The 15,853-nt window shown below is 46.9% G+C and overlaps 1 protein-coding gene across 1 annotated transcript in view; it reads right to left on the bottom strand.

Moving 5' to 3' along the window:
• FAF1 (Fas associated factor 1) overlaps positions 1-15,853 on the bottom strand; it is a 2,829,503-nt gene that overhangs the window by 1,828,871 nt on the left and 984,779 nt on the right. Inside the window, exon 8 of the mRNA XM_069642220.1 lies at positions 13,157-13,243. Within this exon, the coding sequence (XP_069498321.1) occupies positions 13,157-13,243 (87 nt within the window). The remainder of the gene's footprint in view (positions 1-13,156; positions 13,244-15,853) is intronic.

Here is a 15,853-nt window from a genome sequence, read left to right as displayed (position 1 = left end):
AGTCATCCCCTAGTACGGATTTCAATAGTTCTTCCACCCTCCTCTCCATGGAGCCCTTCCCAAACGACTCCGCCACTCCAACAATGCGGATATTATTCCTGCAGGACCTGGATTCAAGATCCTCACACTTATTCTGTGTCTTGCGGAGCTCCGTCTGGAGTAGGGCTATATGACGACCGTGTTGTGTAAGCACGTCTTCATTTACACCTATCCTGTTTTCTGCCTCCGAGATGCATGCACTTTCCTTTTCCACTCGCGCTTTCAAGGAACCTATCGTCGCCACTATGTCATCTAGTTTCACGTTGACGGCCAGGAACCCATTTTGCACAATTGTTGCCAAGCGGTTCAAGGGGTCTGTGCTTTGGACTTCCGAAGTTTGTGTTGCCCCTCCTGGTGTCTTCTGTTGTTGGGAGCTTGTGTAGGAATCCATTGGGCCGGTCTTTCTTACCCCTGCAGCTTTCTTCTCAGTGCGGCCCATTAGGCGACGTCGCAGCTTCCAGGGTGGACTGTGCTCTCCCACGTATGTGTGTTGCTGGCCGTCAATGACTGCCCGCAGCAGTTATGCTGTACGTTGTTAGCGCACCACAATGCAGGTATGGGGGTGAGCACTGCCACTCTGCGGGTGTACAATCTCGCCCCAGGGGTGTTGTGCTAGACCACTGCAGTCTTCGTATGGGACAGGGGCTTGGTCCGGGGTATGTCGGCAGCGCGAGCACCGTGTAACTGCCCTCGACCTCAAGAGGTCCCAGCGCTCGGCCCGTTGATTCGTCTTTCCCCTCTATCCAGGGGGTCCAGGAGCACTTCTATCCCGCAGCTCTCAGTTTGTCCGCTGCGCTCCTCAGCTGGGGTTTGACGCAGTGCCACCGTCACCCACACCTCTTTCTTCCGTGCAGGGGTAAGCGGGTATTAGAGAAGGAGTTTGGCAGCCCTCCGAGCCCTACTGTCCGAAGTGTGTCGCAACGTGTTTAGGAGCCCAGGGTCTGTCTCGTCGCATGGGCGATCTACCACAGTGTCTTTGGCATTCAGTCGGGCTTTAACTACCGTCTCACGGCACACCCAGTTTCTCCCCGGGGCCACAGTGGAAGAGTAGGTTGTTCACTTTTGGAGTGATTTCCGGCGTCGGGTTGTGCTCTCTTGCAGCGCCTCCGCGACCCTCACCGATGCAGCAGCGGCAGCCTCCGTCTATAGTAGGACCTCGCCCCCAAATCTGTATCGCTCGCCCCCACTCCTGTAGCATGGATGTATCGTGTACGGGGCACTGGCCCCCGGTATCTCCACCCCCCCCGGTCGGCCCACTTACTCCACCAGCTTCGTCCTAGCTGGGCTTAGCCGCGGGGGGGGACCAGGATCCGAGGGGGCAGGCGTTGTCGTCGCGGCTTATCCCCGTCGGTCCTCTCCTGCAGTCTGAAGCCTGATGTGGGGAGGTCTGCGTTCCCGCTTCCGCACAGACGAAAAGGAGAAGCAGTGGAGCGTCGCCGCCCCCGGGCAGCACTTGTGTTTCAGTGGGCTGCCCCTCCCCCACCAGGCCGATCCGCCGCTGCGAGCCCCGGGCTCGAGTGAGTCGCCTGGAGCCCACTGGCGGCCGAGCCGCGGTTCAACAGGCGCTGTAGATGCAAATAGATGTTATCTCCGCCATCCCGGGGTCCACGCGCACCGCCTTCACAGGATGTCGTCAGAGGACCTTCACCCACAATATTCTGTAGCAGTGTGTCGGCCAGCGCAAACATGGAAGGATTTATAAATTGAAGGATTTCGATCGAGCCGGAGCTCTTCTCCTAGGCAGCCATCTTAGCTGTGCGCAACAGTGCCCCCCAAAATGCAATTTTTAAATACTGATACAATGCAAATTTTAAAAACAGGGGGAAAACACAGCTAAATTTGAGAGTCTGCTAGTTGGACAGGGGTAAGCAACGAGGACCGTGGGACGACTAACCAGGATGTTGACTCAACTGGCGTCCCCTGCGGACACCTGCAGACACCACCAGGAGCCGCCTATAAGGGAGCTGCCCTTTCTCCAGGGGCCCTTAGCCACAAGGGCTGCCGGGCAGAGGGCTTCCCAGGGAAGGTCAGCGATAAGGAAAGGAAAGCCAATCATGGGGGAAGGGGCGCGGGCTAGGAGGCGAGGGGGAGGAAGCAGAAGGGAAGCAATGATCAGGGGAACGTGCCGCATCAAGAGATGATACACACGCAGCAAAACATTTCAAATTGCCCAGGTGGGCACTCACCAAGTGCAGTAGCCGCGACCGCAGTCACCCGCTCAGCCTGGATGTGCATTTTAGCTACCCTGCTGCCTCCTACTGGCATCTCACCAATCACCACTGTGTGGCTGTGCTACCAACAATTGTATTCATCATTTCCTTTTTTGCTTTAAAAGAAAAAGGTGGTGTCCACCAATTATTTGTGTGCATGCTCAGGAATGTGGTAGCTATCATTTGTTCTTGTGTTACTAGTAAGAACTTCATTTTACTTTGTTCTTTGTCTGCTTTTATAATGTGCAATAAAGCATTCCTCTTTCCGGCATTTTTACTGCATGGCGCAACAGATGCAAATCCGGTCAGGAACATTGTCATGAACCGGGTGGACGTGGACGTGGCTACATGCATGCTTGTGAAGTAGTAGTGTAGCTATCTGAGTGTTGGTACTTGGCACTAGAGCTGGCGCTGATGCTTGTGACAGGGCCTGGCAGTGCAACTCATGTCTTGGCCATGCAGCAGTTCACTCACTATGTATGTTGTTCAGTCTTCTCATAAGGCCCTCTATCTGGTGCTGCACTGATCCGAAAGGTTTTGTCCTCGTCCCTCACAGCAACTGGGGCCTGCAGCAATGTTCGTACTGGGGAGCTTGTTACAAGTCTGGCAAATTAAGTCCTGATAGATAGCTGGTTAGTTACGAAGCATTTACTGAAAGTAGTAGGTACTCCCAAACAGTGTCAGCTCACACCAAATTCATAGAATCCTTAATCACTGTGGTTCCACGCTACAGATTGGAGCGATGGACAACACAGCCGAGCGTCTGGAATAGAAGCGATTGAGCGGTTATCATTGGTGGTGAGGTCATGCACGTTATACTCTATTGAAAATATTTTACTAAAAAGGGAAGGATGATTTTCTATTATTCCACTGTTTAAATTGGTCAAGACGAAGTTGCTTCCAACTATTCTGTACAATGTGGAGGTATGGGGCATATATGCATATAAACTGGTTTACCAAACTGCAAAGAAAATTACATGGGCAATTACTTGGTTTAGACCAGTTGGCGCCAATTAAAAATGAGTTTGGTTTCATTTATTGGCAACATTAACAAGTTTGGAACTTAATTTTTCCCAGAAATTTCAATAAAAACTTGCTGATAGTTTATTTACTTAGAAGGGAATGCATCATACCTTTAAATCCCCTCTATGCGGTTTTTCAAAAAATCAACAAATAATTCCTGCTGTCAGGATATACATGCTAACATCTAAAACCAGCTCACCCTAAAAGAGTGATGAAGTATGCAATGGTTGACTGAGACTGGACCAACATTAAGTAAGGACTGCACACTGAAAGTCCCTTCAATGGTTAGCCCTGGAAGACCGGATCACCTTTAAAGCAATGACCATTGTCCATCCCTGTATATTTGGATCCGGCCCAGTTTACCTAAAAAAACAAATAACCACATACAAACCTTGCCACACCTTAAGATACAAGGTGTAAGGGTTCGTGAAAGTAACTCACTCCAAAAAAAGCTAATGACTTGGACGAGACTTCCCTACCAAAGCGACATCTAAGTGGAACGAGGTCCCAAACAGCCTAAGGCTAGAATCTAACTACTTATCCTTTAGTTATGTTACTTGCCATTCATATAGCGCCTTATGTATCATTGGTATGATCTCAAAGCGCTGGTAGGTTGAATGCCCTCGAAGTCAGTAGAGATAGTGATGTATGGTACCTGGGTGCACCGGATATGTGTGCAGCTGGTGTAGTTGCTGGATGATAGCTGCTTCCTAGCGATAGGTGTGGTGCAAAGTAAATCAGTTGGATGTGTTCAGTCTGGTGGGTGGACACCCAGACTGGGTTCTGGCTGCGTTAGGCCTGAGAAACACCTATGCGAACAGCTAGCCGGAATGTGCTCATCTAGCTGCATTTTATTAGGGTGATGAGGTGATTATGGAGTTGTTTTTCATATGTGAACAGCTAGGGCGAATTAACAAGGGTATAGCTCTGTTCTAGTTGAATGATGATGTATAGTAGAGAGTAAGGGTGGTGGTGGCATATGGTGGTTATCAGTAAAAGCGCCTGAGACCAGGTATGTGAGCAGGAAGGTGGGGAAGTACGTAGCAACATACAGATGAATAGCGGCAGGGTGGATATAGGTATATATGGGATATATATATATGATGGGGATACAGGAGGATAGCATATATAGTGGATCCTGAGATGACATGGGGAACTGGTGTTGCCTCCATTCGCTATATCCGCCACATTCACACCGTCCGCCACATCCGTTCCATCCAATACATAAACTCCATCCACTCTAATCATTCAACTGTTCCGTCCACTCCATCTAATACATCCAGTCCATCCGTCCACTCCGCCCGTTCCATCTACTCTGCCCGTTCCATCCAATACACACACTCCATCCAATACACACACTCCATCCAATACACACACTCCATCCAGGCACTTCATCCCCTCCATCGGCTAACTCTGTTCCATTCGTTCAATCTACTCCATCCGTTCCATGTACTCCATCTGCTCCATCCAATATATACTCTCCGTTCAGTGCATACACTCCATCTGTTCCATCTGTTCCATTCACATCCGTCCCACCCACTCCATCCAATACATGCGCTCCATCCAATACATGCGCTCCATCCAATACATGCGCTCCATCCAATGCACTCTTTGCGCTCCATCCCCTCCATCCAATACATACACGCCATCCAATACTCAAACTCCATGCACTGCACTCCATTCCCTCCATCGGCTCCCTCCGTTCAATCTACTCCATCCATTCATCCCTTCTTCCAGTACATACACTCCATCCAATACATCCACTCCGTCCACTCCATCCAATACCTACACTCCATCCGTTACATCCGTTCCGTCCACTCCATCCAATACCTACACTCGATCTGTTCCATCGGTTCCAACCTACTCCACCTACACCAGCCGTGTCATCCGTGCCACCTACACCAGCCGCGTCATCCGTTCCACCTACACCAGCTGCGTCATCCGATTCCAGCCGCGTCATCCGATTCCACCTACTCCACCTTCACCAGCTGCGTTATCCGATTCCACCTACTCCACCCGATTCCAGCCGCGTCATCCGATTCCAGCCGCGTCATCCGATTCCAGCCGCGTCATCCGATTCCAGCCGCGTTATCCGATTCCAGCCGCGTCATCCATTCCATTCCATTCGTTCCTTTCAGTCTATCCGTTTTAGTCACTCTATCCATTCCTTTCACTCTATTTACCCCTTTATTTCCCTGTTCGATCTACTCTGATTTTCTGTTTACTGTGACTATTCACTCTGTTTACTCTATCCTTCGACTGTATTATGTTCTATCATGTGGGTGTGCACCAGGTAGGACAGCTTCGTTGTGTGTTTCGTCATTCGGTTGCTGGGGCATTTGGACATAACTTGGGATGTCACTGGTGTTATGGGAAGAGCCATGTTTTAAGAAGTTTGCAGAATGACAAGTAGTCTTCAGTGAGTCAGATGTGGGGTTGAAGGGAGTTCCATAGAGTGGGGGCCAAGGCTGAGATCAAGGAACCTCCTATCCTGACTGAGTTGGTGTTTGGTATCACTAAAAGGAGGGCCGAGCTTGATCTTCGAGTGTGCAGTGGGTGGTATGGTTTAAGCTTGTCTTGCAGGTATATTGGGCCAGTTTTGTGCACTGTACAGTGTGTGATGCATAAGGTTTTGAAAGTGGCCCTTCTTCCAACTGGGAGCCAGTGGAGTGTTCTGAGAGCTTGTTACGCTCACCTGGCTCCCACAGGGGAGTCGGTCTGACCCGGACAGCTGCGGTCTCCACCCACGTGATGCGTAGTGCAGCGATGACTGACTGGATCTGCCCTCCTAATCTCGTCTGCTCAACCCGTAGAAATATTCTCCTGCAAGTGGAGAGATGGATTTAGCCACTTGTGGATTCAAGTGATGGCACCCCCACAGTCCTCCCCAACTAATCACCTCCGAAATGCCCTCACAGAAATCTCACCTTGTATTCTTAAAAGATGAGCTCTCCATCCTGCGTGGATTTGCAGGGGCGCGTTGATTCCAGTTACTTCACTGGTTTGAAGGCTCGGGAGAGTTCCGGAGAGTATTGACTCTGAGGTTCCTGGTGAGGACCAGTAAGTATTAAGTTCATAGAGTTCAATATGTCCGATGTTCACTCTTGTTCCCCCCCTTCCTTTCTTGTCTTGCAGCTGGCTCGTGAAAAGATGCTCTTGTGGCAGCTGGTGGCGCTCAGGTAAGAGTCTATTACCCGGCGCTGTCCGGTAAATGTTGCACGAGGAAAACGTGTTGTTTTGTCTCTCTTTACAGATGCGGCACATGAAAATATGGAGAGTCACAAAAGGATGCCTCCGGTGGTAAATCAGGTAAGTCTATGGTGCTAAGAATTATATTTGTTGGTTCCCTCGGCTCACCTTGTGGTTTTCTTTCGTCTCCTAGGTGCCGAAGTTCGGCGAAGAAATGGAGGCAACGCCGACCCGAAGGATGCTGTGAAGACTGGTGAGTATGGTGCGGTGCTGCAGCTGGAGGAGTGGCGCGTGCAGAAATGATGTTCTTTACAGGTCCGGAGACTAGATGGATCCAGAATCAGGTGTGGAATAGAAATAAGTTTGTTTTCTAATCTTGTCCCTTTCTTTCCTCTTTGTTTTAGGAGCTGCGGATTCGAGGCAGGCGTGGCAGAAGAATGGATGCAGGCTGCAGGCACAGTGAGTGTTACGCTGCTGGATGCAGAATAACGCGAAGGGTGTGTTGCTGGTCGGGTGTGGTTTAAATAGCCTCAAATGTAGTCCCAGGTAAGAAGTCCCTAGAACCACACCCGAGTAAAAAATATTCCTTGTAGAAAAATAGTCCCTTTTAGGCTTCATGTTGGATTGGAGTAATTTGCAGCATGGTCTGCCTGAGGTAAGTAATGACTATGAGCCTGGCCCATAGAATTTTCACATTGTTCGAGGCTAACACATTTTCTGACAGCCTCCAACATACCGCGGGTGTATTTTAAAATTAACTTTACTCCGGTAGGTTTTATTTGCCAGAGCTTTAATATAACTTCTTCCTCATGTCATACTCTAAACTCCTAACCCAGGTCGGGGATCCTTTGTTCGCTCTTTTGGAGGACTTCTGCCAAGAAGCCCTCCTTTCGGCACCACTGAATCTGGGGTGGGTCCATTGTGTGGGAGGGAGAGTAGGACCCCTGGACAGTGTTGCCTCGGCAACCCATGTCGCACTCTATCCTGATAGGCTTGAGGGTCTCCCACCAAGGTGAGAGTGAAAGCTAGGCTGTATGAATGGGGATCTTTTTACATAAAAGCAGGGTGCTGAGGACTGGAAGAGCAAGACGTCGCCACTGGAACCAAGGAGCGTTTCACCACTTTGCTCCACACGACGAGAGAAGATCTTCATCTGCAAGAGCCTTCTTCCCTTGAGCTGGTGGGGCCAACTAGTTTGCCAATCGCCTTCCCGGACCTGCCTTGGTCGAATCGCCAGTACCCTGTACTCGGAGGCTGGATAGCCAGGCACCAGTCCACCTGGACCACGATTTAAAGGAGCATACCTTTTATTCGTCGGGCAGCACCGCGCCTGGTTTCCTCCATGGGTAGTGCAGTAACTCGAACCTTCCTCCACGACGAGAGCCTCTCTTCCTCTGCTGGATCCCCCGAACTGCAGGAACAACCAGGAACAACCGCCACGGCCAGAGCCACTTCATTTTAAAGTTAAATTGTTCTGCCAGGCCGCCCTTTCTGCGTGGTAGAACTAAAGGTGTTTTAAATCCTTTACCTACCTGTTGGGTTGGCCGCACCGCTCTTTTAACATTGTCTTTCATCTTCTGCCTTTTTGAATCGTTAACCAAAGACTTGACTGCAGCTACAAGAACATTTTGCTCCTGGGCCCAAACCCTGTACCACTGACTCTGGCACAGGCCTAGTGACTCTGGCTAAATTTGTTAGAACTGCCTTCCCTAGATTGCTTCTAAACTAGAACTGTGTTGGTGCACCTACTTCTTATAACAACCTCTTCCTTCCCACTGTTATAACCTGTGAAGTGCCATTTTGTCGGTTTTCATTTACGTATTCTTTATGCTCAAGTACAGCCTTGCCTAAACTGATTCACAAACTCATGGGAAGTGTTGCTAGGGTGTGTAAAATGATATTTCTGTATAACTTGTGCTTTCCCTCCCTTGTGAGAAATTGTTAGAGTGCCATTTCTGTTTGGTTTTCACTGTGCCTGGAGTTAGCAGATCTATACTTACTTGGAGTGCTCCGTCAAGCTTCCATCCTCTGCCGCCTCCGCTCTCATTTCTGACTGTGTCTGCCATCTAGGCATGGTGTGCTGCTATCAATCTCTGTTTAAATGGCAGTAATCCTTCTCATTGTGACCCCAGCTCCCTCCTGCACTGCACTCTGGCCGCTGGGGGTGTGGGGAGGGTAGCTGGACTACTGCAATCGCCTCTACCTCAATTTTCCTAACTCCACCCTTCGCCCCTTTCAACTTATCCAGAATCGGACCCCGCTACATCCATCTCTCTCGCTCCATAAATATTTCTCTGCTACAGCGCTTCTGTCTTCTAGCTCCAACTATGCCAATCCGATGTTTTTCCAAGCAGATAGTGGGCGGTAGATCTCTCTTCAGCAGGTGCCTCCCTCTGGAATGGCCTCCCTGGCCCTCTCAGAATTGATCTGGATCTCCTTAAGTTCCAGAAGCTTCCTAAGACTCTCCTCTTACCCCTGTTTGTTTTGTCTTCCCTTCCGCCTCCCATTGTCTTATTGCGCCTTGAAACACACCGTGTATAGGCACATTATAAATACCCAACAAATAAATAAAATAAACCAAATACCCCACTCCTACTTGGTTTTGGAAACACCTGTTGGCGGGGAAAACTATTAGCTTGATGATAGCAACATTAGAATACTGGGACGTACTTTTTTTATTATAGAGCGCAGTATGCCCGTAGGACTCAGTGCGCTAAAAAAGTAGGCATATCAAGGAACAGCATCAGAGAGTCAGTAGAATCAGTAGAAGAGAAAAGTGGATTTAGTCTTTGGTACTAAACAAAAATGTTTTAATGGCTTTCTTAGACCCAGAAAGACAAGAGGCATTGCGAATAGAAGCCGATATGGCGTTTCAGAGCATAGGGTCCTGAACAGAAAAACAACGCTGCCCAAAGCTCTTTAGTTTATACCGTGGAACATAAAGCCTGGAGTTAGCAGATCTATACTTCCTTCGAGGTCTTATAGTTACTTTAAACATTCCTCGTTTGCTTTTCTCTATCTTAAATTTTCATTGTTGAATGAATGATTATACTTTCTAAAACTTTAGAGTTAAACATGGATTGTAAACTGTAAGTATACACAAATTTAGATTCTGCCAAATCTGTTGTGCAGTATTTAAAACCCATTTCTTTTTTACAGCAATGCCAGGTTTGTCTTTACTTTCCCTGCTGTGATGGGTCCAAACATGCTAGATTCTTTCTTGATATTCCCTGCATTTTTCAAACTCAACCGGTCAAAAATATCCTGGCAAAACTGACGATCAAAGGTCTTTTCAATTATTGGAATCCAGTTCTGTATTAGGCTGTTAATCTGCAAGTGGAGGAAGAATAACAGCAGGTGTAGCCATTGACTCTGCTAAGGACTCTGAGCTGAAGCCCCAGAAACTGTGTAGGCATAGAAGGAACAAGGATTTTTTAAATACAATCCAAAAGGTAATTCAGCATACACTAAGCTGTCCTGAACTGGTGTAAACTACGGTCCAAGAAAACAGGGGGATCTCACACCATGCATTGATTACAGGGAAGGAAAGCAATCATTGTAAAAAAAAAAATCATGGTTAAAAAAACTAGTAACTCCTACCACTGTTCTATTGGACCAGCTGAAGTCTTCAGTCATTTAATATCTGGGATGCCTACAACTTGATACGCATACGAGAAAGCGATGAATGGAGGACCGCGTTCAAGACGAGACATGGGCTATTTGAATATCTGGTGATGCCCATTGGTCTATGCAAGTCACCCATTACGTTTTAATTCTTCTTGAATTCGTTTTTGGGGGTATGACAGAGGTTTCGCTGACATCTATTTAGATGACATTTTGATATATTCGGAGTCCTACGACCTGCATATGCACGTCTTAGCCATTTTACATTGCTTGCAGGAACCGTTTTATATGCTAAAATGGATAAGTGAGTTTTCCACGCATCAGTCTTTCAAGGGATTAAAAAATGAGCCAAACGAAAGAGAAAGCAGTTTGGAGTGGCTTTTGTTGACCTCTGTTAAGGCCCTGAATTACTTTCTGGGCTTCGCTAATTTTAATGGACGATTTATTGGCTCATTGTCGCATAAGTATTCAACAGTACTGATGCATACCAGGGTGCTTTTCAGAGGAAACCGAGCAGATATACATCGGGGGTAGGATACAGAGGGGCACAGAGGAGAGGTACAGCTGTAAAGGATGGTGGGGAAGGGAGGGGCGGACGGTGTCTAGCGAGTCAGGTGGCACGGAAGCCGGTGTGATGACCTAAGTGTTGAAGAGGAGAGAATCCTTCAAGAAGTGGGCCTGGAGTTCTTTTCCGAATTATAGGAGCGTGGGGGGTGAGTCTGATGCTGACGGGGAGGAGGTTCCATAGTCTTGGGGTGTAGGCAGAGAAGGGTTCTTTCCTTTTTGCAGTGGTGAATTTCAAGTCTGCATGTGTCCTGCCAGAGATGAAGAGTTTCTCTGCAAGGTAGCTGGGTAACTTGAGGGCGACTGCAGATTTGTACATGCAGTGGGAGCCAGTGAGGGGGGAGGGGGGGACTCGATGAGGGCCGGGTTGATATGGTCATATTTGCGTAGATCCTTGATGGGGTGTGCTGCAGCGTGTAGGTCACTTCTCAGGGGCAGAAGGGAGGTCGACAGGAGGCCTTCCAGGGCTTGTGTACATCCAGAAACGCATTTACATCCAAACTGACATGCGGCATGTACAAGCCATACAATGGTGTCGCGACCAAAAATTGGCAGCACATTCAGGAAGCAGAAGATTTTAGAAATGCTGCGTGGCTGGTGTTGGTGCCTGACCAAATAACACAATGTCATTGACTACCTGATTTCTTATGACATCTGCGTGCTGTGTAAGACAACTAGGTCAACCTGTTGGTTTAGTGCAACGCATGCCTGCCATAAGCCTTGGTGTATGCTTGATCATGGAACTCTTGGCTGTCGATGGATGGGACACTAGTCGACGGGAGGTCGACTACTTCTCCAAGATGGCTCGTTTTATTCCTTGTTAAGGTGTTCCTGCGGCACCTGTCCTGGCCTCTGTTCTTCAATCACGTTTTCCGCCTCTTCAGTCTTCCTACCATCCTCACTGCAGACCATGGGTAGGAACATCAGGGTAAGGAGGGGGGTGACAATATGTGTGACTTGTATTTCAAGTTACTGTCCTCCCAAAGTAACGTCTGTCTCATGCTTTGCCGCCTGGAAAAGAACAAGGGGGTATTTTCATACGAGCCCTCTCTCCCTGTGTGGTGGTCACCAAACCACCGGGACAGAACTTTTGGGAGCAAAGTCACCCCTACAGGAGGCCCTTGTTGACGACCGTTTTTGTCAGTCAGCATCCCTGCAGACCAGACAGTCTTGTCTAGATTTGCCTCATGTGTCCTATGGCTTTATTTACTCAGTATCAATATTTCCTATTCAGCGCCTTGTAGGAAACACTGGTAATAGCCCCCTTCATTGTAATTGGTTATTTATAACATGCTTAATACCCAGAGGTTTCTAAGGTCGGCACCGCGGATCGAACCTGTGTTGCTCCGTGTCGTCTTGCCTCCAAGCGAGTGCCTTGCCCCAGGCTATCCTCCTGAGACATACCTTCAGAACCTCTGCACTGATATTTTTGTTACCTCAAAATAACCCTTTCCTCCCACCCCACCTAGGTACAGTCATCAACTTGTTTGGCACAAAAGCTCAATCTCTTCATGGCTCACTAGACAAATCAGGTAGAAACACAAAATGTGCTTGCACAGTAGTAAAGAACATAGTACCTGCATTCTTAAAGATTTATTTCATAAGGTTTGTAGAGTTCCTCTGTATTTTTTTGATTCGAGATTGATATTTCAATATGTGTACCCAAACACACCTATTCGAAAGCCCGTCCACCAACAAGCCTGTACACCAACGCACAGACAGGCCAATGGTGTTCTGGACCAAAGCATAGAGGTACAGGGAATTTGCATTAGGCACTTTTATGGAAAAAGACCTTGGGCATTAAAGAGCAAAGTAGGTACCTGGAAACCAACCGGAAGTTGAGAATAAACAAGCGATATCACAAGCGACATACATCTAAGCAAAAACATGAGTCCCAGGAAGCGTTGGAGGACAACTTGGGAAGTAAGGACAAAAGTAATTCAATGTAGGTGGGCCCCTTTGCATGGGATCTTCACATATGTACTTTGTTTCAATAGGATATGCTCCATGAAAGGTGTTCCGTTCCCAGCCTAGATGTTGCACATATCCCAAGAGTAATGATTAACTTTAAATCTTATTAGGTGGTGCTAAACACTACTGATTCGCCAAACTATTTATAATCTGATTTTACCTACAGGTTTCTTCCGTCTAAGCGATGCCATCACTATCTCACTACAATCTACTCCAATATTCTGGTCTCACTATGGGGCAATACTAAAAATACCTGGCTTCTCCATAACACTAGGATACCTACAGACTGGTACCAATATTGCTCTCACATGAATGCAAGACAAATTTAATTCTACATCATTCATAGCAGGCATTAAACAAAACTTAAAGCAATGACTTCAAATACAAGCTTTCCTTCTCCTTCATTCATCATAAAATTGAATTTCTTGACCCTGTGCTGTGTATTACTTGGATACTAATGTGTCAACAATCCAGTCCTTAAAAGGGAAGCATAGCACTGAAAAAACAAATTCCAAATTGTTAAATTAATTACTTACGGAGTCATCTGTTGCAGAAGGAGGCCAACCTTCCCATAACTGATGCCGTACAGGTATACTTGTAAGGTCATAAACATTCCTTTTCACCTGTGTGATTAACAAAAAACATGTTTTTAATATTGCATCTTTTAAAAGTACATTGAAACATATAGACCTTCTTAAAATTCATGAGACAGAATTAAATGATCCAATTATCATGCATTCCCATGAAAAATGGCTTCATTAATGCAAGCGCCCACCAACTCAAACTAATATTCTAGTGAATTGGCTTGCCAGTGCCATAACAAGCCTGATAATTGAAAAATATCCTCTTTTTAGTTGGTCTGGGTGTAGCAAATGCCTCACTACAAGAATGCCCAACATTAGGGAGCAGCAATGAGGGCAAGAGAGGTAGCTAAATCCAGCACACTTTAGACAACATGTAAATAAAGATTATGGATTCTGCGTCAGCCGAGAGTGATAAGGCTGTGCTTGATCTGCTAAAGTACGTATTCTGGCCACTCATTGTGTATCAGAGCTGCAACACTGAACTATTGTTGGCTTCCGAGGATCAGGAATCATTTGGCCTTCGTTTCAATTCACATTTGGACTACAGGAAGACTGCTATACACAGACCGGATGTTGTTTGTATTTACCATATAGAAACAAAAACAATTGTTCACATTATCAGTAACAAACCATGGCCACCAGTTCGTCTCTGAAATGTCTATAGGTGGGAAGAGTAAGGAAAAGAGTTCAAGTTAGTGTTCATCCCACCATGACCTCTTGAAGGTACACTGATGATATCTTGGCAAGCTTTTTTTGCAGTAAGAAGAGCAGAATCAAAGGAGGAGTGCAAACTTCAGAGCGCAGCGAGGGAGAGGGAGAATTTTTCCATTGCCTTTCGGCTTGGCTTTGTGCAAATTGCAGAGAAGGGAAACAAGATCGGAAGAGAGACAGCTGTTAAGTTTTACGAGTAGGAGAAAAAGGGCACAGAGGAAAAGTTGAGTCAAGCACAGTAAAATATAGAGTACTAGCGGCTGTATCGAGGCAGAGGGGAGATGCAGTTAATTTTTAAAGTGGTCACACAGCCCAGGGGCATCGAGGCAGGAATATGACTTAGTTGCGTATTTATAACGCGCTGAATACCCAGAGGTTTCTAAGCGCGGACCCGGGCATCAAATCTGTGTTGCTTTGTGTAGTCTTGTTTCCAAGGCGAGCATGTTGGGGCTGAGCTATTAGTGGAAAAGAAGAGTTCAAAGAATTAAGAGTTTGAATGAAGAATTGCAGTGAGTAAACAGGCGAAGAAGAAGAAGTAGGTAGATCATGAGGAGAAACAGAAAAAGTAGTAGGTGATCTGAAGCATAAAAGGGGCAGGAATATACAGGAGAAGGAGGAGGAAGTGAGGAGAAAATGTTATCAATACAGGAACCAGACTGATATGGGGGTTTGGGGTGAAGTGCAAATGATGAGTCAGCGAGTAAAAGAGGCAAATAGAACAATGAATTAGAGGAGGGAAGGTTGAAATTCCCAAGAAGAAAAAGAGGCAAAGAAGAAGGCAAAAGGTGGGATAAGAGGAGATCAAGACGTTCCAGAAAATCCAGAAGTGGCTCAGGAGGACGATAGACAACAAGAGAGACAGGGAAAGGATTAGAATAGGATAAGAAATGGTATTCATAGGAGGGGGAGCTTGGGAGTCTAGGAGGAGGAGGAGGAGGAGGAGGAGGAAGAAGAAGAGTACAGTAGGAATTATAGAGAAACCCTGTGCCCCCCCACCAGGCCTATGTGGGCGATGAGTATGCGAGAACAAAGTGAAAGCACCACGAAGGGAGGCTGGAGTAAAAGAGTTGTCCGGGGTAATCCAGGTTTCAGTTAAACATACAAAAGGAAAATTAGAGTGAAGAAATAGGTCAAGAATTCAATGAGATTTGTTGCAAACTGAAAAAGCTCTTAGAAGACCAAAATGACATTGGAGGAGAGTGTCAGAAGATAGGACAGGAAACATTTGAATTATAATGCTTGCGAGCAGAGCATAGCAGGTGAAAAGTGTGATGGGTTATCCTGATGGAATAGGACAGGGCATGAAGACCGAGAGAAAGATAATAAATAGATAAGCAGGTGAATAGATGGTAACCATCTATAGCACAGCCACCAGCATAACCAAAGAAAAGCTGGTAGTCTTTCAGGGCCTCCCTCGTCCCAGAGACATAGCAGCCGAGAGCCCACACCAGTTTCAGGCAACAAATTGTACCTCTGCCTTGAAAGGATGAGGCATTGGAAAAAAGACTGGCAGATGGATCTTCTCACAGAGATGCAAATCGGAGAACACTCATCAGAAAAAAAGGTCTCTCCCAACGTCACCTCCTCTACGGAGAAAATCAAATAGGGAAGTATGACTGATAACGCCTGGAGTTCACTCAACCATTTAGCAGAAGTGATGACCACCTTAATGATGAGCAATCCCAAAGAACAAGAATGAAGGGGTTCAAACAGAGTACCCACAAGAATTGTTAATGCCAAATTACAAATCGACGCCAGAACAACAAACTAGTGGTTGTATGATGAGGCGGATCATGAAAAAAAGAGCCCTGTTCCGGGGTACCCGTGAAAATGTAAACGGTAGCAAGATACATCTTCACAGTGCCTTTCTTCAGGCATATGCGGGCCAAAGACAGTAAAAATCAAGAACAGAGAATTTGGAGCACCAAGATGAAAACA

This window comes from Ambystoma mexicanum, chromosome 1q (genome assembly GCF_040938575.1).
Source record: "Ambystoma mexicanum isolate Mex_15411 chromosome 1q, UKY_AmexF1_1, whole genome shotgun sequence".
NCBI lineage: Eukaryota > Metazoa > Chordata > Amphibia > Caudata > Ambystomatidae > Ambystoma > Ambystoma mexicanum.
The sequence above is the reverse complement of the archived record's forward strand: the minus strand, read 5'-3'. Positions and strand labels throughout refer to the sequence as shown.